The following is a 21,294-nucleotide window of genomic DNA, read 5'->3' as shown; positions in this document are numbered from 1 at the left end:
GCCTCCCAAAGTACTGGGATTACAATCTGATTTAGTTTTACAAATGACTAACAAACTTCAGAAAACATTCATAGAGTCAACAATGTATTATACATCTTAGATTTATACATTTCATATATGCTTTTAAAGCTTCAATTAACAGTTCAATACAAAATTTAAAAACAAATATATGCAGCAGTGGTTCTCGGGCACAGAATTAAGGAGGAGACTGGAGCAAGTCTCTTCCCTAGCATACATACAGTGAATACTATGAACCATGAGAGTGGTATGTTTCCTTCTGACCTAGCTGCCTTTTTGATTGAATTTTGTTACAATGAACAGCTTTAATAGGTATGATATTGCTAACTGGAAACAACGAGATTTAAAATAAATTGATAACCTGTATTTTCTTGAAGTCTTTAAGACCTAAAATGATTACTTTTCTCCTAATAGAGCTCCAGAATCATCCAATGAAAATAATATTGTCCATAAAGCATCTAGAGTATCTGCCTAAGAACCACTGCCCAGGGTTATTCAATGTCTTCAGGCCTCACAGGATGAGGTAATGGTATGATGGATTTCTTCTCAGTATCCCTGGAAAGTGCTTTCCTCATATCTGTAAAGAAGCAAAGTTTAATATAAACACCCAAAAAACGTATTATATCAAATGTAAAGTGTATAGGTAAAGTTCCCATAAGAGGTTTTATCCCCTACCCCCACTTCCACCATATTCTAAGCAAAATGTATTTATAAATGTCTCCCAATTGCCAGGTGTACCAGATGCTAACCAAACCTCACCCAGGATTCAGCTCACAATACACGTTTTCTTGTTAGCAAAATAATATGTATGTAACAGAGTAAAACAGTAAGGTACAGAAATTAACCATTGGTTAGTTAATAGGTAAGTTAATTACTACTACTAATAGGTTCATAAAGGTAGGTTGAGGGAGATTTAAATTTTAAAGTCAAATATGAATCTTCTACATTTATTAAAATAATCAAATACTACAATCTGTAGAAAGAATGTAACTGTTTCGACTTCTTGGGGATACTGCCATGGAAGGGAGCTTACCATAAGCGTCCTCATCAGGCTCCCCGTTGCTGGCCGAATAGTACTCTATGACCGTCCTATATACACTGTAGCCCAACTGCTTGTACATGTTAACTGCAACTTGGTTAGATACTCTTACAAAGAGATCGACAAAAAATCCACCCTTTCTTTAAAAAAAAAAACAAAGGAAAATGTTAGAATGTGAGAAACCCTAGAAAGTAATAGATACATATTTTTTTTAAAACGTGTTTTTACCTTGCTTTGACTACTACTCAGAATGGTAGTAATAGGACCTTGTAGCTGATTACATGGTAATAGAAATTTGTATTACTTAGGATTTATGACAATTACTTTGCAGTGTAAGAAGATGACTTTATGTTTGCTTGCTAGTATTTCAAAAGCTACAACACGTTTTCTTAAAAGATAAACTCAAGGCATTTGTTCTACAAATTCACCACCTATTACAGTTTCTCCTGTTTATGAAGTTTATATACATGGAATCATATATTCTTTTGTCTTTTGCTTCTCTCAGTCGACTAACATTGTAAGAGTCAGCTTCAAGAGTGGCTGGGCTTGTGCACAAGTCATTCACGGTCCTGTTGATATGTTTCTGGCTTTTACTATTACAAACGATGCTCCTATGAATACTTCTGTTGAGTGTCTCACGTAAGGTCTATAGCTAGGAGTCTCACTGTTGTGTCACAGGGCACATCTTCATTAGTTAATGCCAAACTGTTTTTCCAACTGGCTTGTACCAACTTACTCTTGCACAGAAGTGAGTAAGCCTCCATTCCACAGCAGCAAGGCTTGGTGCATCATGTTTTTATTTTTGCCAATCTTACAGTGTAACTATATCTCAGATTTTAATTTGTATTTCCAATTACTAACGATGCTGAATATATTTCTGTTGGTTGGCCATTTAGATTTCTCCTACTGTATAGTACTTAAATCTTTCATACAATTTTTCCCCCGCTACAGTTCTCTATGTATTGTGAATATTCAATACTGTGTAATGTCTGCAAGTATCTTTTTCCAATTTGTGGTTTGTCTTGTCATTATCCTTATGTTATCTTTTGATAAAAAGTTACTTCACTTCAGTGAAGCTGAATATATGAATCCTTCCCTTAGCCTTTTTATGGCCTTTTTAAAAAGTTCTACACTGAGGCCACAGAGACACTCTGCCATATTATATTTAAAAGACTTCTTAGTTTTGGTTTCACATCTAGGTTTTTAATAAATCTGGAGTTGATTTGTGTATGGAATAGTGGTAATCTGGGAAATTTTTTTTTCCCATAGGGACATCCAATTGTCCAACCACCTTTACTGAAAAGTCTATCTTCATACTATTGATGTGCAATGCCTCTCCTGTGGTATGTTAAAGTCCATATATTCTTGGGTCTGTTTCTCAAATTCTGTTAACACTGGTCTAGATAACTACAGCACTAAGATACAGTCTCACTCTTTACAGTCTGATACCTGGAGGGGCACATCACCCATTTTTGTTGTTGTTCAAGAATATCTTGTCTCTTTTTTGCTCTTTCTGTTCCTCTGTATGTTTCAGAGTCAGCTTAACAAGTACTATAAAAAATGCTTGGGATTTTGACTGCAATTACATTGGAACTGCGGTCAATTACCTGTTTTACTGTATCCTCTAATCCAGTGACAGTTTATCGCTCCACTTATCAGGGCTACTGTAATATCTCTCAAAAAAGTTTTTTAAATGTCAGAGAGGTCTTGCATAGCACTTGCTAGATTCTTAAGTACTTAATGTTTTTTCATGCTATGGCATCTTTTTCTAAATTTTACTGTTTATATATATATAAATACAATTGATTTTTATACTGACTTTATATCCAACAACCTTGCCTACCTTTTATTAATTCTAAACATTTATTTCTAGATTCTTGTGGATTTTATATTTGTATAATCATATCTGTGCAAAATAAGTAAGTTTTGTTTCCTCTCATATGTAAATACAATTGATCTTTATACTGACTTTATATCCAACAACTTTGCCTTTTATTAATTCTAAATATTTATATTCTTATGGATTTTATATTTATATAATCATATCTGTGCAAAATAAGTTTTGTTTCCTCTCAATCCTCCTATCGTTTATTTTTTCCTGCTTTCCTGTGCTGTCTATAATTTCTAGTAAATTACTGAAGCGGGACTAACTTGTCCCTAATTTCAAAAGGAAAGCATTCAGTGTATCACTACTAAATATATTTAATACAAATTTCTTGTAGATATTTTTCAGGTTAAGGAAGTTCCCCCTTTCTATTTCCCAGTTTGCTAACAGTTTTTATCAGGAAGGAATATTGGATTTTATCAAGTTTGCTGCACTTTCTAAAATAACCAGTGTTCTCCTTTAGTGTAAAGTTGAAACCACCTTGTTCCTGATGTGTCATCCTATTGATGTAGTGCCAAATCCACTTTGCTAATTATTTTTCCGAGATTTTGCATCTGAGTGAGATGTTCCTCGAATTTTCCTTTCCCATATTTTGTCAAGTATTGTTATCAAGGTTATCCTGGCCTTAAAAAATAAGTTGAGAATGTCCCCTTTTTTGGCTTGTGCAAAATAGTTTGTGTAAAAGTGATCTTTCAGTCATTATTTCTTAAATGTTTAGTAAAATTGGCCAGAGAAGCCACAGCTTTCTTCGTGAAAAGATTTTGGGCTACTGATTGAAATTCTTTAGGGCAGGGGTTGGCTTATAAACTATTTTGCTACTGCCTTCAAGCTAAGAATGGTTTTTGCAATGGTTGTTAAAAACAAAACAAAACAAAACAAAAAACTATGTAACCAAGACTTTAGGTGGCCTGTAATGCCTGAATATTTACTATCTGACCCAGAAGAAAATTGCTGATTCTTGTTCTATAGGCTTGACAAATTTCTATCTCATTGTTCTATCAATTAGAAAAAAGCATGTCTAAATCTCCCATTATAATAATAATTTGTCTATTTCTCCTTGTAGTTTTGTCAATTTGTGCATTTTTACTTTGAAATGATGTCACTTGGTATATACCATTTTAAATCGCTATTTTTTTTTTTTGAGATGGAGTCTCGCTCTGTTGCACAGGCTGGAGTGCAATGGCGTGATCTTGGCTCACTGTAATCTTCGCCTCCCAGGTTCAAGCAATTCTCCTGCCTCAGCCTCCCGAGTAGCTGGGATTACAGTCACGTGCTACCACACCCGGCTAATTTTTGTATTTTTAGTCGAGACGGGATTTCACCATGTTGGCCAGACTGGTCTGGAACTCCTGACCTCAAGTGATCCACCTGTCTTGGCCTCCCAAGGTGCTGGGATTACAGTCATGAGCCACCACTCCCAGACTTGTTACTTCCTTGATTAAATATTTTATCAATATGCAGTGACCCTTTTTTATGCTGGTAATAATTATTCAACTATAATTTAACTATTATTAATAAGTATTCTAACTTTCTTTTGGTTAGAATTTGCAAGGTAATTTAAAAATTTACTTTCAATCTTTCTGTATTAAAAATATTTTAATATATTTTACACATATTCCCTGTAAACAATACAGACAGCCTTTGTCTTTTAAATAGAGTCATCATAGCCGGCCGTGCATGGTCGTGGGCGCCTGTAATCCCAGCTACTCAGAGGCTGACGCAGGAAAATCATTTGAGCCTGGGAGGCAGACGTTGCAGTGAGCCGAGATCACGCTGCTGCACTCCAGCCTGAGCAACAGAGCAAGACCCCATCTCAAAAACTAATAATAAATAAATAAAGTCCTAAGTCCATTAACGTTTACTGTTGTAATTACTGACAATATTTGGATTCTGGGCTACCATTTTATTTCATGCATTTTGTTTTGCTGGTTTAGTTTCCTTTTTCTCTTCTTTGGAGTTGATTTCTATCATTCAATTTTTCTTCTCCTCTACTTGTTTGGTTTCTATTTTTAATGTATACATTGTATGCACTATGTATACATGTATATAGTGTATATAAGCATATGTATATGTATCATGTATGTGTATATGTATATATATGCCTACAAATAAAGATTACTTAAATCTTAGCAACTAGTCTAAAATAATGAAGGCTTAGAAACTGGAAGGGAAGAGAGCTTAGTGGTTTTCTACTCAGAGGGAGAATCTATCATACAAATACCTTACATTATATGTGCAAGGTCATAGCTAGTTACGACCTACTTTTTTTTTTTTTATTATTATACTTTAAGTTCTGGGATACATGTGCAGAACGTGCAGGTTTGTTACATAGGTATACACGTGCCATGGTGGTTTGCTGCACCCATCAACTCGTCATCTACATTACGTATTTATCCTAATTCTATCCCTCCCTTAGACCCCGACCCCCGACAGGCCCCGGTGTGTGATGTTCCCCTCCCTGTGTCCATGTGTTCTCATTGAACAACCCACTTTCTAACTCCCTGTTCACTATACAATAATGCCAAATACTCTTTTTCAACATAATGCCATTAATAAATGTGTGTAAACTATAATCATGCTAAAATTTTCTTCCCTTTTTGTTTGGTCTAGAGAGAACTTTAAAAAATCTTAAAGATTAGCACCAACTTCTTTTTCAGCTAACACAATTTCTTCTCTGAATGAGTTTGAGCTCCTTTGCCTCTAATTTGCCTTGAAGTCTTTGTCAGGCCACAGTTACTTCTTTAAAACTTGCCTTTACTAAATCTAATAATTAAGTAGAAATTAAGCTCAAGAACCCTTCTCAGCAACTATTCTCTTTCCTACCACACTTTTAGGAAATTACAGTGGAGAAAGAAATGGCAGCTTGACAACAGGTGAAGCTTCTACAAACATCCCTCTTCTAGAATGAAGATACGAGGAGGGGCCTTCTCTTCTATTTATTGTATTACTTTTATCTCCAGTAATGAAGAGGTTTGATATATACAACACGTCTCTTAAAAAAAAAAAAAAAAAAGATGCCATGCTGGCAGTTCGCAAACTGTGCACTCAGGTGCCCTAAAGTGTCCCAAACTCATACAGCCACCAAAGGATATTTCGAATGTTCAGGGAAAACAGCAAAACCTTACATGTCAGATATTGGCAAACTAGTTTGAAGTAGTTCACAAATTCAACCTAAGATCATGCTACATTCCTCTTAATGACATAATATTTCTATGAAGCTGAGTTTCTGGCAGTTGCTGTGATTAAAAAAAAATACTAGATGAAAATCAATATGAAACAGGAATGCAGGTGGTCGTGCCAAGTCATTTAATGTCCAACAGGTGCACACATCTCATTAGTAGCTAGCCACAATTATTTAAGAATGAAATGAAAATATTTCTTCTTTCAATTTACTTTTTTTCTAAATGGCTATTAGCTGTTAGGCTATAAATACTTATTAAACAGTTAGTTAGAATATAACTGCTTAAGACTGAACTATTTTCTTGTGGCCAAGGAGCACTGCTAAAAATTTATTCAGATGGCAAGGCAATGGTAACAGATTTTAGGAATGTGTGCCACCGTGGCGGGAACACTAAGAGAAACCTCGAGAGCTAGCCTTTGGAACTGATTCCACCAATTCCTCGGCTTATAGGCCTACAGTGGGTCACTACAACACTTTGCCTTAATTTCCTCAATGGCAAAATAGAAACAATATCACTTTGACTATGTGACAGAATTGTTCTAAGGACTACTGGAGATGGAAGATGAAATTCCTGTGAACTGTAAAGCACGACAGTTATTCAGCCTGAAGGGAAGAAAATGGTTAGGGGTCCACAAATCACTAAGTGTATTTGAAAAACTGAATCTCACCTTTCTGAAATCTCCTCTAGTAACTCCATAAGTTTAGCAGCCAAACCAAGGCGTCGAAATTCTGGGGCAACAGACAGAGCTGTGACGTGCCCGTGCCATTCTTCCCTAGCTACTGAGCCTTCTGCTTTACCCATAACTGCCAACAACAACAAAAATCACATTCAGTAACTAGACACTGATTTACCCATAAATATAGAATTACTCTTCAGTATGTTTTTATTACAAAGGAAACTAATAACGAAGTTTTTAAGTACCACCTGAGGTCATCCAGCTAACAGTGCTTTTATTTGAAATTCACTTGTAAATGTAACACTATATGTTACATTTAGAATAGTTCTAAAATCAGAATTAGAACAAAAAAGAATGATATACTTAAAACACAACTAATTTTGAAAAAAAAAAACCAGAGTATGTATTTTTTCAAATATCTGCATTTCATATGGGTGTGGGTATATGTGGGTACATTTGGATGTACACATATAGTTCAGAGCTAAAGGTTCTGTTAGTAACGCTAATTCAATGAGGATGCTATGATGCCTGCATTATGTACTAAATAAACCATGTAGAAATTTAACAAAAGTATAGAATGAAAGATTTTTTTTTTTTTGAGACGGAGTCTCACTGTGTCACCCAGGCTGGAGTGCAGTGGCATGATCTCAGCCCACTGCAAGTTCTGCCTCCGGGGTTCAAGTGATTCTCCCGCCTCAGCTTCCTGAGTAGCTGGGATTATAGGCACGCGATACCACGCCCAGCTAATTTTTTGTATTTTTAGTAGAGGCGGGCTTTCACCATTTGGCCAGGCCGATCTTGAATTCCTGACCTCAAAGGATCTGCCTGCCTTGGCCTTCCAAAGTGTTGGGATTACAGGTGTGAGCCACTGTACCCGGCCTTAGAATGAAAGATTTTTTTTTTTTTAGAAGGAAAGATTTAAGAAGACTAAGACCATGTCTGTCTGGTTCACTGCCGTTATCGCCTGGGCCTAGCACAATGCCCAAAACAGAGATCAGTAAGTTCTTGAATTGTTGAAGAGGAAATAAAATTACAAGCATCATGATTATATTCCAATTCTGCAGTCTAAAGCAATCAGTTGAAATCTATATTAAAATCTTTACCTACTCCACAAAACACTAGTGGTATTATACTTACTATAACCCATTAATTCTCCACCAGGTGCCTCTGCAACAATGAAATACTCTGGCCAGTGGGCGAGGTATTGTAGGTAGAAAGGAATCCCATACTAGAGTCCTGTTAAGGAGTGTGAAAAGTAATGGACAGTAAAAAGTTCTTCATTAAGGGATATTGTAAAAAAAGTTTCCTTTAAAAAGTATACTGTTACTTTATCCCCAGCTCTGTATGAGTCCTATAATCATACATACCATTACATGAAATATTTAGGTTATCACTGATTTTTAACAAAATTGCCTGGACATATAGCCTCAAGTGTGGAATGGTGATAGCACTGTCTAATAGAAAGCAGAGAATCAGGACCCCAAAGTTCTACAGTCTACTTCCCTACTGACCATACCATATCTAAGTCTCTCCATTTATCACCTGATATTGTTTGTTTGCGGTCTGCCTCCTCTTAGTCTATGAATATCATGTTCCCTCTGTCTCTGGCGCCTGGTACACAGTAGATGCTCAATACACTGATGTTTACATAATTGCACTGAAAAATTAATGGCTAGTTCCTACTTTGACTTCAGCTATGAGACTGTGAAAATAACTTTACAACCTAAGTCCTTCCAGAGCCAACTTAATTACCCAGTTTTTCCTCTCCACTGATTCAAATCCTGCATTTCTAGTAATGCAGATAAAAGCTGACTTAAGGAATCAACTATGTTAACAGTAAATGCCTGAATAATTTGCTCATGACTTCACTCTTCAACCTTGGGATATCCTTACTGACATGTAATCATTCCTACATTTCTCTTCTTCTTTTTACTCTGTACTTTAATGGATGAAAATATATTTCTTGTTAGTATAAACTTTCTGATGCAATTTATCAGAGGACACCATCAATCATACATAAATATATTTTTTAAGTTCCCGGAAAACCTGTTCAGTGCGAAATTCTTCAAAATCTCCTCTGAAGGACCATCATTATTTTGAATACCGCTCAAATACAACCCTTAACATGGCAGGACAGCCAGTCTTCCTGCCAGCCAGCCACTGACATACACCACAACCATCTCTTCTGTGGCTAACAGAGGAGTCCCAGACACCCCTCCCTCCCGTCGACCTCTAGGACCTAACAGGTTACTTTCAAATATAGGCTCACTTGGATTATGGGACTTTCACTGCAAATTTTAAATGTCACTGGAAGCACACCATATAAACGGGTTTGCATCCTAAAATCCTTCCTTCCTATATAGTGAAACTTTTGTCATTCAAAATTCTTCAAAAATCTTAAAAGTGGTGATATCATTAGTCATAATTTAAAAAATCCAGATGAACACTGCAGAGATTTTTCGCTTTTCCCATTCAGTTTTGTTTCTGATATGTAGTCCTGTTGCTGCCTGTACCTGTAAGTTAATTTTTACTGCTGTATAGTATTTCTTTATGTGAAGAGACACCTTAAATAGCCTGTATCCTGACAATGGACACCTGGGTCATTTCCAGTTTCTCAAAAAAATGTTTGAAATCCTTCTTCAGTACAGCTTAATTTACTTAACCATCTCCTGATTGTTGTGTGTGAATCTTATTCCAAATGCTTAGTAACTCTCCTGCAATAAATAATTTTTGTAATGGTATAACTCAGGGGTTAGCAAACTTTTTCTGTAAAAGGCCAAATAGTCAACATCCTAGGCTTTGTGGGCCATACAGTCCCTGCTGAACTACTCAAACTGCAAAAGCCACAGAAAAAGATATAAATTAATCAGCGTGGTGTCCCAATAACATTTTATTTACAAAAACAGGCAGTGGGCCAGATTTGGCCTATGGGCCTTATTTTGTCAACCACTGACAAACTGCCTCTATTTCTTCTTATTTTCAGCTTTCAGGAAATGGAATTACTATTTCCAAAGTGCCTTCCGGAAAGATAATAGCAATTTATATTGTCACTAGCAATTTATGAGAATGTTCCTCTCACCTCACCATCATCAGCACTGAGGTTTATCATTTTTTAAAATCTTGGCTGATACATAAAATATGGCATCTCATTTTGGTTTTAGTTTACATGTCTTTTGACTGATGAGACTGAACTCTTAACACGTTCATTAAGCTCCTATATGCCCTCTTTTGATAAATTACCGGTTAGCAGAACCCTCCTACCCACCTACAGTAGACACAGAGCATAACCCAGAATCCAAACTTTGTGTTGTAAGCCACTAGAGATGTGGGGTTATCTGTTACAGCAGCATAACCAGAGTATCCTATCTTCACATCTTTGCCCCATTTTTCCATTAGGACAATAATAGACACTGTTCATTGTTACCTCAAAGCCTTTCTTCACTTTAGTAACAAGTCCCAATTTATAAAGCAGGGCACATTTCTGGACTCTAGATAGGATTCGGCAGACAGGTGAAGCATGAAACAGGTGCCGGTCAATGAGACAGAGCGGGCCTGTGTGGCATTTCCCAAAGGTACTCTCCTTTTTTTTTTTTTTTTTTGAGATGGAGTCTTGCTCTACATGTAGCCCAGGCTGGAGTGCAGTGGCGCGATCTCGGCTCACTGCAACCTCTGCCTCCCGGGTCCTGGTTCAAGCGATTCTCCTGCCTCAGCCTCCTAAGTAGCTGGGATTACGGAGTGAGCCACCACGGCTGGCTAATTCTTGTATTTTTACTAGAGACGGACGGGGTTTCACCATGTTGGCCAGGCTGGTCTTGAACGCCTGACCTCGTGATCTGCCTGCCGTGGCCTCCCAAAGTGCTGGGAGTACAGGCCCAAAGGTACTCTTAAAAGGAAAGAACACCCTCACCATCCCCTCTGCTGATTCTGCTGCCGGAAACATGGTTGTGATGCTGTTTGCTGTGGCAGCATCTGGAACAAGGTTACGGCCACCCTGGGAGTGGTAGAGTGCTTAAACTGCAAAGAGCCTGGCTGTTGGTGTCTTCATGGAAGCATCACCTGCCTGGGACTGCTTATCTGCAGACTTTGTTCACACTAGGGACTATGCAGCCACCTTGCTGAAGTCACTGTGCTTTCTGGTGAATACAGCCATGCTGACTCCTGAGGGGCAAGGTTGGCAGGGGAGCTATGATGTTACAGATTTCTACCAAGTCATGATATTAACAGTTTGTCAGCAGATCTAAGACAACCCTTGTTCTCAGTTTCACTTTTTAAAATTGCTTTCAGGGTTGCTTATGATGTTTCCTGACCTACAAGTTTTTAAACTTTTCAGTACTCCTCTGTGTTTTCCTTTCATTTCTCTGTTTTCTTTATTCTCAGTAAATCTTCATTCAACTTTTTTTTTTGTAAAAAAGGATACAGTTTCTGTAAGTGGATCCAAGTTACTGAAAGAAACAAGAGAAATGTCTCTAGTAAGCAGCGTTTACAATAACCAGTTGAAATAAGCCTGCTAAAGCTAACAATAATATGCCACAAGGAAAACAAAACATGTTTCATCAACAACTTTAAGGCCAACTTTAGGGCTGAGGCAGATGATTTAATCTACCTAATAGCCATAATAAGCTGTCACAGCAACTATTAAGGTGTTTACATATTTTTTCGCTTAACTGCTACTTGCTTCTTTAAAATTCAAGTTAATAAATCTACATCTTGTGTTTTCTAAGTGGCAATAAATTGCTAATGGAACTGGAGACCAACTAGGGATGTATCTCGCAGAGACAGAAGGTCAAACTCACCCGCTGCAGCATCCAACCCCATGGATCCTCCCTGCCTGTGTCTGGGTCTTCCCTGACAATTGCTCCTTTATTCCACCCTCTAAATGTGGTCACTCCCACCACTTGGTTTTTGCTCCCCACTCCTATTCTACACTCCCACCTCCCTGTCCCCACCATCCCCATTCCTATGTGTTCAATCACGTGTTCTTAGTGGATGCCTCCCAACCTGGCTCTGATGCTGTGGGCAGCTCACCATTCCCAAATCTGCATTCTGAAAACCCATCTCCATCCCCTCACTTCCCTAGTCAATTAATGGAGCCACTATTTTGTCAGGTTCAAAACCAGCTACTTTTCAACTGTTCTCTTCCGATTTCTAGTCAAATTCTCCTTTGAGACCCATAACGATGCTAGTCATATCATATTTCTGTAGTCCAGCAGTTCTTAAACTATTTGGTTTCAGAACTCCTTTACACTAAAAAGTTACTGAAGACTCCAAAGAACTTTTGTTTATACGGGTAATATCTACTGAGATTTAAAAATTTTAAATATTCACTCAAAAATAATAAATCAATTACACGTTAACACAAATACCTTTACCAAAAAAATCACTATACTTCCAAAAACAAAACAAAACAAAATCCAGTGACAACAATGGCATTGTTTTAACAATTCTGCAACGTCCTGCTTAAAAGACAACGGGATTCTCAAGCATTTATTATGCTTGCTGCTGAAAGATCACACCTTGGGAAGCTCCACTGTGTACTTGTGAGGGAATGACAGTGGAAAAGATGAAAAACCTTCTTAATACATCATGAAGATAGCTCTAACCTCACACAACACCTGAAACAATCTTGGGGACCCCAAACCCTGGCCCACTCCTTGAGAATCACTGCTCTAATACAGTGCAGGGAGTCACTCCACCACACCTTTCGACGACTGGACTGCTTTATCTCCTCTCGTCTGCCCACCCGCACCCTCACCTCCAGCCCCACCAACTCAGGGGCTTCCTACTTCATCACTAAGAAGAGAAAACAGGAAGAAGAAGTCTTCGCCAAAGTCCCCCCCCCACCAAACCCACGCACACAGGCATCTGCACCCATATGCTACTTGCTCTCCTGTCAATAGGCACGGAGTGTGGGCGAGAGACCCCCTCAGTACTCGGGACCCTCCTCCTGCAATTCTCTTTCCCTCCTGCATCTGCATCTTCAATTTCTCTTTCCTGGAAGAAATGTACAAATACGATGTGCACTGAGCCATCAGCTACTCTTGAACAGCTTCCCACTCCTGGGACAGCCTGAAATGCTGTCTTCACTCAGCTTCTGAGACCATGGGGTTCTCCTCTCACCTCACTGAGCCACATGGTCTCCTTTACTTGAACACTTGATGCCCTAAGGCGCCATCTTACAGACTCTTAGCCTTTTTTTCTACACTTGTGCTGACCCCCAAATTTCCATCTTTAGCTCAGACCTAATCTTGAGACGCCCATGCCCAGATGCCTTCCTGGCCCCTCCACCTGGGTTTCTTGGTGCACTTGGCAGAGAAGCTCAGGTCTTATGATGGCCTCTCCAGGCCCTGCCCTTCTAACTCTCTGCTGTTATCCCCTTACCCTCCCATGTTCACTCTGTACCAGCCATGAGGCCTGCCTCCTATTTCAAACAGGGGTGTCTTCACTTACTGTTCCCTCTATCTGGAAGCTCCCCTGGCCCCCAGTGTTCATGTAACTCATTCCTAACTTCCCCAGGTCTTTCTTCAAGGGCAGTCTCCCTGAACCCCCAAACTAAAGCTGAATCCCCACTCACTTCCAGCTTTCCTTCCCTGCTTCTATTTTCCTTTGTAATTGAACACTAAGTTCCACATGACTCCCCGCACTGTGATTCCCAAGGTGTGGGCCAGGATTTGAGGGGGTCCCCAAAATTGTTTCAGGTGTTCTATGAAGTCACAGCTACTTTATGATACATTAAGGTGTTTAGAGGGGAAAATCTACATTCTATAAAGACATCTTTTTGTTTATGTCTTGTTCACTGCTGTGTCTCTAGAACTGGCACACAGTAGGCACTAAAATACTTTTCCAAGAATAAAATATGTGTTAAATTAATTGCAGTGTTCTACATCCATGGATTATTTCAATTCCAACTGCATCATCTAATCTGAGTCATTCTCAGAGTTTTCTACCAAAATGCCCTAATCAAAGAGGCAAGTAAATACAAAAAAATGGGAACCAGGTGTGGTGGCTCACACTTGTAATTCCAGCACTTTGGAAGGATTAGGTGGGAGAATCACTTGAGCCTGGGAGTTCCAGACCAGCCCGGGTAACAAAACAAGACCCTGTCTCTACAAAAAAATTAAAAAATTAGTGGGGTGTGGCAGCACGTGCCTGTAGTCCCAACTACTCGGGAGGCTGAGGCAGGAGGATTGCCTGGGCCTGGGAGCTTGAGACTAAAGCGACCTAGGATTGTGCCACTGCACTCCCGTCTGGGCGACAGAGCGAGACCCTGTCTCAAAAAATAAAAGAAAATGGGGAATAAGTGGAGTTCCCCTACTGGCACATTCTGAAGAGGCCACATGATTCTCTGAAATCTAATATTTTCTTGCAAGTGTTCCTGTGTATTTTCTTTCTATTCATTTCCATGTAAAACTGTTGTCCTTTCCTAGATCTTCAGTTAAAACTGATTCTCCATGAGGCTCTGCCTTTTCTTGAAGCTTCAAGGCACCCTGTCACCTCCCATGCTGCACCTCCCGAACTGAAGCCTCTGTCAAGTCATCATCTCTGGGCCACTGCCAAGGCCTCCTGAATGGCTTACCTGCCCAGTTTACCTGCTGTCATCACATGACAGCCCACAGAGCTCAATGGTTAAGAATTTGAATCCATCACCTGGATTCTACAGTGAACACTTTGCTACACTGGCTTCATCATTTCTCTCTGCCCACCTATCAATCCTAGATCCACTTCTAAAAACAACAGGGCAGTACGTGAAAACGAAAAACCAAGTGGTTCCGATTCAAGGGTCAGGAGGATAGAAAGGACTATGGGATGAGACGGCTGGGAACACTAAAGAGAGGGTGAGCCTCTCCAGAGGCTCCAGGTGGGTTAAGACCCACTCCAGAGCAGTGGATCGCGAACGGAATGTGCGTTTCTAACATGGTCCCCTGACCACAGGCACCAAGTCTTTCAGAACCACTGCTCCAGAGCCAATATCCTTGGATGAAATTCCTTGCTTTACTCATTCTCACCTGGGCCAATTCACTTGCGCTTGCCATGCCTTGGTTTACTCATACACAAAATGGGGGTGACAGCACCTCAAAGAATCGTGAGGATTAACTGGATTATTACGTGGGCACTCAGAACAATGCAGGGAACAGTGAGTTCAACACAAGTCACCGTAGCTACCACACTGGCCCAACACAAAATTCTTTCCACAGGATCAAGTCTAAACCCCTCCTGTTTCACCCATTTCCTCCTGACTGCTCAGTGACAGAAACCAGCCACTAGATTCGCACTGATCCCAGTTGTCTCACCGCACTTCAAGTTTCCCCACTTTCATGCCCCGCTCCTTCTCCGGAACTTCCTCCTTCCTCACTTACCAATGTGTTATCCATCTTCAAGGCTCACCCCCTCTTTGAAATGTTCCCAGCCATCTTATCCCATAGTTCTTTCCATCTTCCTGACACTTGAATCGGAACCACTTGGCCCTTAGTTTTCACATACCGCCCTGTTGTTTTTTTAAAGTGGATCCAGGACTGATAGATGGGAAGGGAGGAGAGATACCAGTGTAGCAAAATGTTAACTGCAGAATCCAGGAAAAGTGTCTATAAAAGCACATGGTGAAATTCCTCCAACTTTTCTAAATGTGTGGGAATCTTCATAATAAAATGTTTTCTTAAAAAAAAAAATTGGTACCTGCAAATCAGAGGTCTGGCCTTAACTCGAATCCAAAGAAACTGCATCCAGGGCTCTGGGCACAGCGAGCCTCCCCTAAGATCTGCCGTGACTCCTCACAGAGGAAAGGTGTGTACACCGGGGTGCGCAGCTACAGTAACTAAACTTGCAAACACTAACCATGACTGAGACAGCATCTGCTGCAGGGGACACAGTGATCAGTGTCATTTCATTTGGATACAATTTAACCACGGCCACCAGGTGGGCTTCACGATGTACACATCCCAACAGCTGCTGACCAGCTTCCGATCCTCGCAAGCCCCCTCTGCGGCCCGGCCTTCGGCGGTGCCCACTGCCCAGAAGAGGCGCGGCCCGGCCCGGCCACGAGCCAGCAAGCAGTAGGGCAGGGCGAGAGGCCCAGGTCGTGGGCTCGAGGCCGCGTCTCCAGCTCGCCCCATCACCCCAGCGCCTCCTGACAGCGACCACGAGCGGAGGCCCGAGCGCTGCCCCAGAACCTGCGAGCTCGCAGGGTCCAGAGACAAAGTTTGAGCACCTCGGCCAAGGTCGCCAAGGCCGGCGTGCGTCGACTCCAGGCCCACCTCTCCCTGGACCCTGTGGCCCCAGGGAGGCGCCCGTGTCGGCCGGCGGGGGTGGTTCTCGCGGGTCCCCGCCCGGGCTTGGGGTCCGGCCGGGAAGGCGCGGCTGGGGCAGGAGCTGGCGGGGCCGGGAAGCGGGGCCCGGCCAGGAGCGGCTGGCCCTAGGCGCGTGTCACTCACATGTTGTTGAAGCGGAATAGGTCGTCGCAGGTGAAGGCCCGTAGCGTGGTCATCGCGCCGCCGCCGCTTCCGAAGACCGTTCGCCAAGACCCCTCGCCCGCCCTGCCGGAAGTCTCCCGGAGCGTGGCAGCCGCCGAACCGAGCGAGACGCGGTACTGCTTCCGGGCTACGAGTTGCCCGGCAACTACAGCAGCAAAGCAGCTTCCTCTGGCGGCCGGCGGCGGGAATTGCCAGGTCGCTCCTGTAAGGCCTCCGGGGCTGTGGCTGCCCAGAACCTCGGAACCCCTCCCGGGCAGCGGCTGCAGAAAGGAGGCGGCGACACCTGGGAAGGAAAGAAGCTGCTGGTGATGCGGAAACCCAAGCAGAAGAGCAGAGTTCGCAGCCACCCGGTGCTGCAGAGTAAATGAGGAATGGGAGAATTCATGACCCAGAATCGCTTGTCCCAGTGTTGCGAGTTGCAGATGTCATCTTAAAATGTCAATACCACGTTTAAAAACAAAAAGAAGGCCGGGCGCGGTGGCTCACGCCTGTAATCCCAACACTGGGAGGCCAAGGCGGGCAGATCACTTGAGTTCAGCAGTTCGAGACCAACCTGGCCAACATGGCGAAACCCCCTCGCTACTAAAAAAAAAAAAGGAAAGAAATAAAAATTAGCTGGGCGTGGTGGCACGCGCCTCTAATCCCAGCTACTTGGAGGCTGAGGCAGTAGAATCGCTTGAACCCAGGAGGCGGAGGTTGCAGTGAGCCGAGATCTCGCCACTGCACTCCAGCCTGGGCGACAGAGCTAGACTTGGTCTCAAAAATAAATAATAAATAAATAAAAGCAAAACGAAATGTAAAATTGATTTTGATAGTACGCTTTTTTTTACCCATTTATTTTTCCTATTTGGGAAAAAATATTTTTCCCTGACCCCACTTTATTATACCCGAAATATCATTTCAACATGTAACCAATCAATACTCAACATGTAATCAATCAATAAAAAAAGTAATGTGATATGTTACATTCTTTTTTGCAAAGACTTTGAAATCCGGTGTGTATTTTACATTTGCAGTGCATTTCAATCTGAGAGAGCAGCTGTCATCGGAAATGCTTGTTCTCTATTTAGATTTCATCAATATATGGTTAAAAAGCAGATTCTCATATCCAAGCGGTTCCAAATATACTGTTTTCAAATCGCTGAATCAAACATCAGTTTTTAAATTTAAAGTAGTTAAAATTAAAAGTTAAAAATTCCTTTATTCAGACCAGACACAGTGGCTCACACCTGTAATCCCAGCTACTTGGGAGGCTGAGGTGGGAGGATCATTTGAGCCCGGGAGGTAGAGGTTGCTCTGAGACATGATTGCACCACTGCACTCCAGCCTGGGTGACACAGCAAGACCCTGTCTCAAAAAGATAAAGAGAGATAAAATACATAAAGCAAGCAGGAATGCTGAAATGTATTTACACATGAGTGTTAAACTGGTCAATATCCACAGAGCTGTAATCACTGTCTCTGCTGGGCACTGTATAACACTATACATTTGTATTTTATGGACAAGAAAAATTTTCATTACTATCAATTTTCCTCAGCTTACAAATTTGTAAAATTTTGTATTGTCAAAGACAATAAAAAGCAGAGAAAACCTGGAAACGTGTACTAGACAGTAATCTTTTTCTGGCCATTTCAAAGTGTTTCATAATTTTTTGTGTGTGACATGAACTAATGTTGATTTGAATTTTGTTCCTTAAGAAGTAGTGAAGGTTTTTATAATATTTTTGGCTCTGATTCATTGGTATTATAAACATTAGACGTTTATAGCTACTTTATGTTTGTATCTAGGTAATGGTGGAATAAACATGATTTTGATTTTTAGAAAAAAACACTGTAGGCTTAACTCAAAGGTAGCACTGGAACCCTGCAGAAACTGGATGCTGTGGGCCAGCAGTTTGCAAGCACTGATACGAATTATTATTCCGATTTTGAGGCACAGATCAGAAATATCCTATAGCTACGTGGCCATTCCAACACATGGGGTCAAGGGGAACGTGCAGGGCAGTACGGAGAATATCCTGGATATTCACCAGCTGGTTCTCCCTTCTCTCCTGTTTGTCTACTTATTTTTAAACTGTTATCAGTTTCCATTGCTGATTGCCTCCTATGAATTAGCATCTCGAAGGGTGGCCAGTAAGTGCCTAGCAAATATCGATTAAACAGCTGAGTGAAAAAGTGGCACACAGGTTACCCAGAAGATAATGTCATCCTTGGTAGTTTACAAAGAGGGTATTCACATTCTCAACAAAGGTATTTCACCTCTCTGTGCCTCAGTTTCTGTAAAAGGTGCATAATCATAGCACCTACTTCATTGGATTATTATGAAGATTACATGAGTTAATATTTGTAAAGCAGTTATAACAGTGCTTGCCACATTTTAAGTGCCATATAAGTGTTTGTTAAGAAAAATAATGAAATTAAGTATTTTGCATTTTGAAGGATCAGAATCTGGAGATGTAGAGTTAGGAGAGGCACAGCCCTCAATCATAGACCTTAGCACAAATGGCTCTGGAGGGGTGATGTTTGCTCATAGTCCCCGATGAGCAGCTTAGAGGAGATGGGTGAGGCTTTGGAAGCCGCCTCCCTTTCCTCTTATTGTCTCGCTTCAACCAGAAAAGTCTACATGTTGACACACTTGTTTTATGGGTTTTAAAAATACCTTTTAGGGCTATTTACATTCTTAAAGACTTTTTAATAAATGGATATATGCACATTATTAAGAAATCAAAGACTTGTGGAAATGTACAAAGAATAAAGCAACAAATCACTGAAAATTTTGCCACCTGGGAATAAACCACGTTAACCCTCAGAGAATTTCAGTCATCTCTCTATGTAGATTAAGGGGAGTGAGAAAGAGACTTTTACTTAAAAGGGATTCTAATTATATATGTTAATAGATCATGAAGTATAAGGTATTACTGTACTTGACTTTTTTCTTGAATTTAACAGAAGAAAAACAAATCAAATGAAAATGAAAGAGTGCCAGGCGCAGTGAGTCACGCCTGTAATCCCAGCACTTTGGGAGGCTGAGGCAGGTGGTTCACCTGAGGTCAGGAGTTTGAGACCAGCCTGGCCAACATGGTGAAACCCCGTCTCTACTAAAAATACAAAAATTAGCCGGGCGTGGTGGTGGGCACCTGTAATCTCAGCTACTCGGAAGGCTGAGGCAGAAGAATCGCTTGAACCCAGGAGGCAGAGGTTGCAGTTTGCTGAGATTGCACCACTGCACTCCAGCCTGGGCGACAGAGGGAGACTCCATGTCAATAAATAAATAAATAAATAAATAAATAGGCTGGGCGCGGTGGCTCACACCTGTAATCCCAGTGCTTTGAGAGGCCAAGGTGGGTGGATCATAAGGTCAGGAGTTTGAGACCAGCCTGGCCAACATGGTGAAACCCCATCTCTACTAAAAATACGAAAAAAATTTAGCCAGGCATGGTGGCGGGCGCCTGTAATCCCAGCTACTTGTCAGGCTGAGGCAGGAGAATCGCTTGAACCCGGGAGGCAGAGGTTGCAGTGAGCCGAGACTGTACCACTGCACTCTAGCCTGGGTGACATAGCAAGACTCTGTCTCAAATTAAAAAATAATACAAATAATAAATAAATAAATACATATGAAAATAAAGAGATTGCTGAGCAGCACAAAATAAAAGCTCCTAAAAGTTTCCTGTAAAGTTTAAGATATGTATAGTATTATCCTATATATGTGTTAAATATAATTTCAATCTCCTAATGAGGATAATTAATGGTCAAAATCAGATTTTTTAATAGAAATTTCAATTTAGGGCACTATTGACTCTTTTTTTGTGTTGTTTTGTTTTTTGTTTTTTTGCTTTTTTGAGACAGGGTCTCGCTCTGTCTCCCAGGCTGGAGTGCTGGCAAGATCTCAGCTCTCTGCCTCCTGGGTTCAAGGGATTCTCCTGCCTCCGCCTCCCAAGTAGCTGGAACTATAGCTGTGCACCACCACACGAGGCCTTTTTTTTTTTTTTGAGACAGAGTCTTGCTCTGTCGCCCAGGCTGGAGTACAGTGGTGTGATCCCAGCTCACTGCAACCTCCGCCTCCTGAGTTCAAGCGATTCTCTGCCTCAGCTTGCTTAGTAGCTGGGATTACAGGTGCCCGCCACTATGCCTGGCTACTTTTTTTGTATTTTTAGTAGAGACGGGGTTTCACCATCTTGGCCAACCTAGTCTTGAACTCCTGACCTTGTGATCCACCAGCCTTGGACTCCCGGAGTGCTGGGATTACAGGCGTGAGCCACTGTGACTGGTCTTTTTTTTTTCTTTCTTTTTCTTTCTTTCTTTTTCTTTTTTTTTTTTTTGAGAGAGGGTCTCTCTCTGTTGCCCAGGCTGTAGTGAAGTGGCACCATCTCAGCTCACTGCAACCTCCACCTCCCAAGTTCAAGCGATTCTCGTGCCTCAGCTCCTGAGTAGCTGGGACTATAGGCGTGTGCCACCATTCTCTATAAAGCCACATCAGTTTTTCAACTATATATCACCTAGTTGTTTGGTTTTAAGTCTATGATTGAGTGGATGTAATTGTCATTCCCATTTCTTCTTACAGCTTTTCCCTTTCCATTCTTCATTCTGATGCATGTATGGGTTGGCTGGGTTTCTCTGCTGAGCTTTTGTTTGTTTGACTTTGCTGTGCTTTGTTTTTCCTCGGGCTCATGGTGCTGGTGCTCTATTCACAGAGCACCCTTGTCTCTCAGGATGCTCAAGTGGAATATTGGCTGGATATTCCTGGATCCCATGTTCTCTCCTCCAAGGTTTTGTAAACATCATTACTCCATTGTTTTCTGGTGTTTAAAGTTTCTGGGGGAGAAGAATAAGGCCAGCATGAGTTTTTTTTCCCCCTTGTATCAGCGACTTGATTTATGCTGGAGTCTAATTATAACATTTCTAGAAATATAATTATAACACTTTTAGAAATAAAACTTTTTTAACAGTGCATGTGTTTTAAACCTAGTGAATCTGACAATTTCAGCAGTTTAACACTGAAATGTACTAAAAACTTCAAAACAGAATCACTCA

The 21,294-nt window shown here is 41.1% G+C and overlaps 1 protein-coding gene across 2 annotated transcripts; it reads right to left on the bottom strand.

Moving 5' to 3' along the window:
* Positions 1-71: 71 nt before the first annotated feature.
* NAA20 (N-alpha-acetyltransferase 20, NatB catalytic subunit) lies at positions 72-19,354 on the bottom strand. 2 transcript variants are annotated; one of them, XM_063702323.1, is made up of 7 exons: positions 17,494-19,354; positions 16,226-16,547; positions 11,218-11,242; positions 7,938-8,028; positions 6,792-6,927; positions 1,052-1,197; positions 72-595 (listed from the first exon to the last, which is right to left on the bottom strand). In XM_063702323.1, the coding sequence occupies exons 1-7, from the start codon at positions 17,780-17,782 to the stop codon at positions 510-512; spliced, it is 1,095 nt and encodes a 364-aa protein (XP_063558393.1). In that variant the 5' UTR covers positions 17,783-19,354; the 3' UTR covers positions 72-509. The 2 variants fall into 2 exon arrangements, with proteins under 2 accessions (XP_063558393.1, XP_004061919.1); XM_004061871.5 differs by lacking the exon at positions 17,494-19,354 and having other exon boundaries at positions 16,226-16,845.
* Between the last annotated feature and the right edge of the window lie 1,940 nt (positions 19,355-21,294).

This window comes from Gorilla gorilla, chromosome 21 (genome assembly GCF_029281585.2).
Source record: "Gorilla gorilla gorilla isolate KB3781 chromosome 21, NHGRI_mGorGor1-v2.1_pri, whole genome shotgun sequence".
In the NCBI taxonomy this organism is placed as follows: domain Eukaryota; kingdom Metazoa; phylum Chordata; class Mammalia; order Primates; family Hominidae; genus Gorilla; species Gorilla gorilla.
The sequence above is the reverse complement of the archived record's forward strand: the minus strand, read 5'-3'. Positions and strand labels throughout refer to the sequence as shown.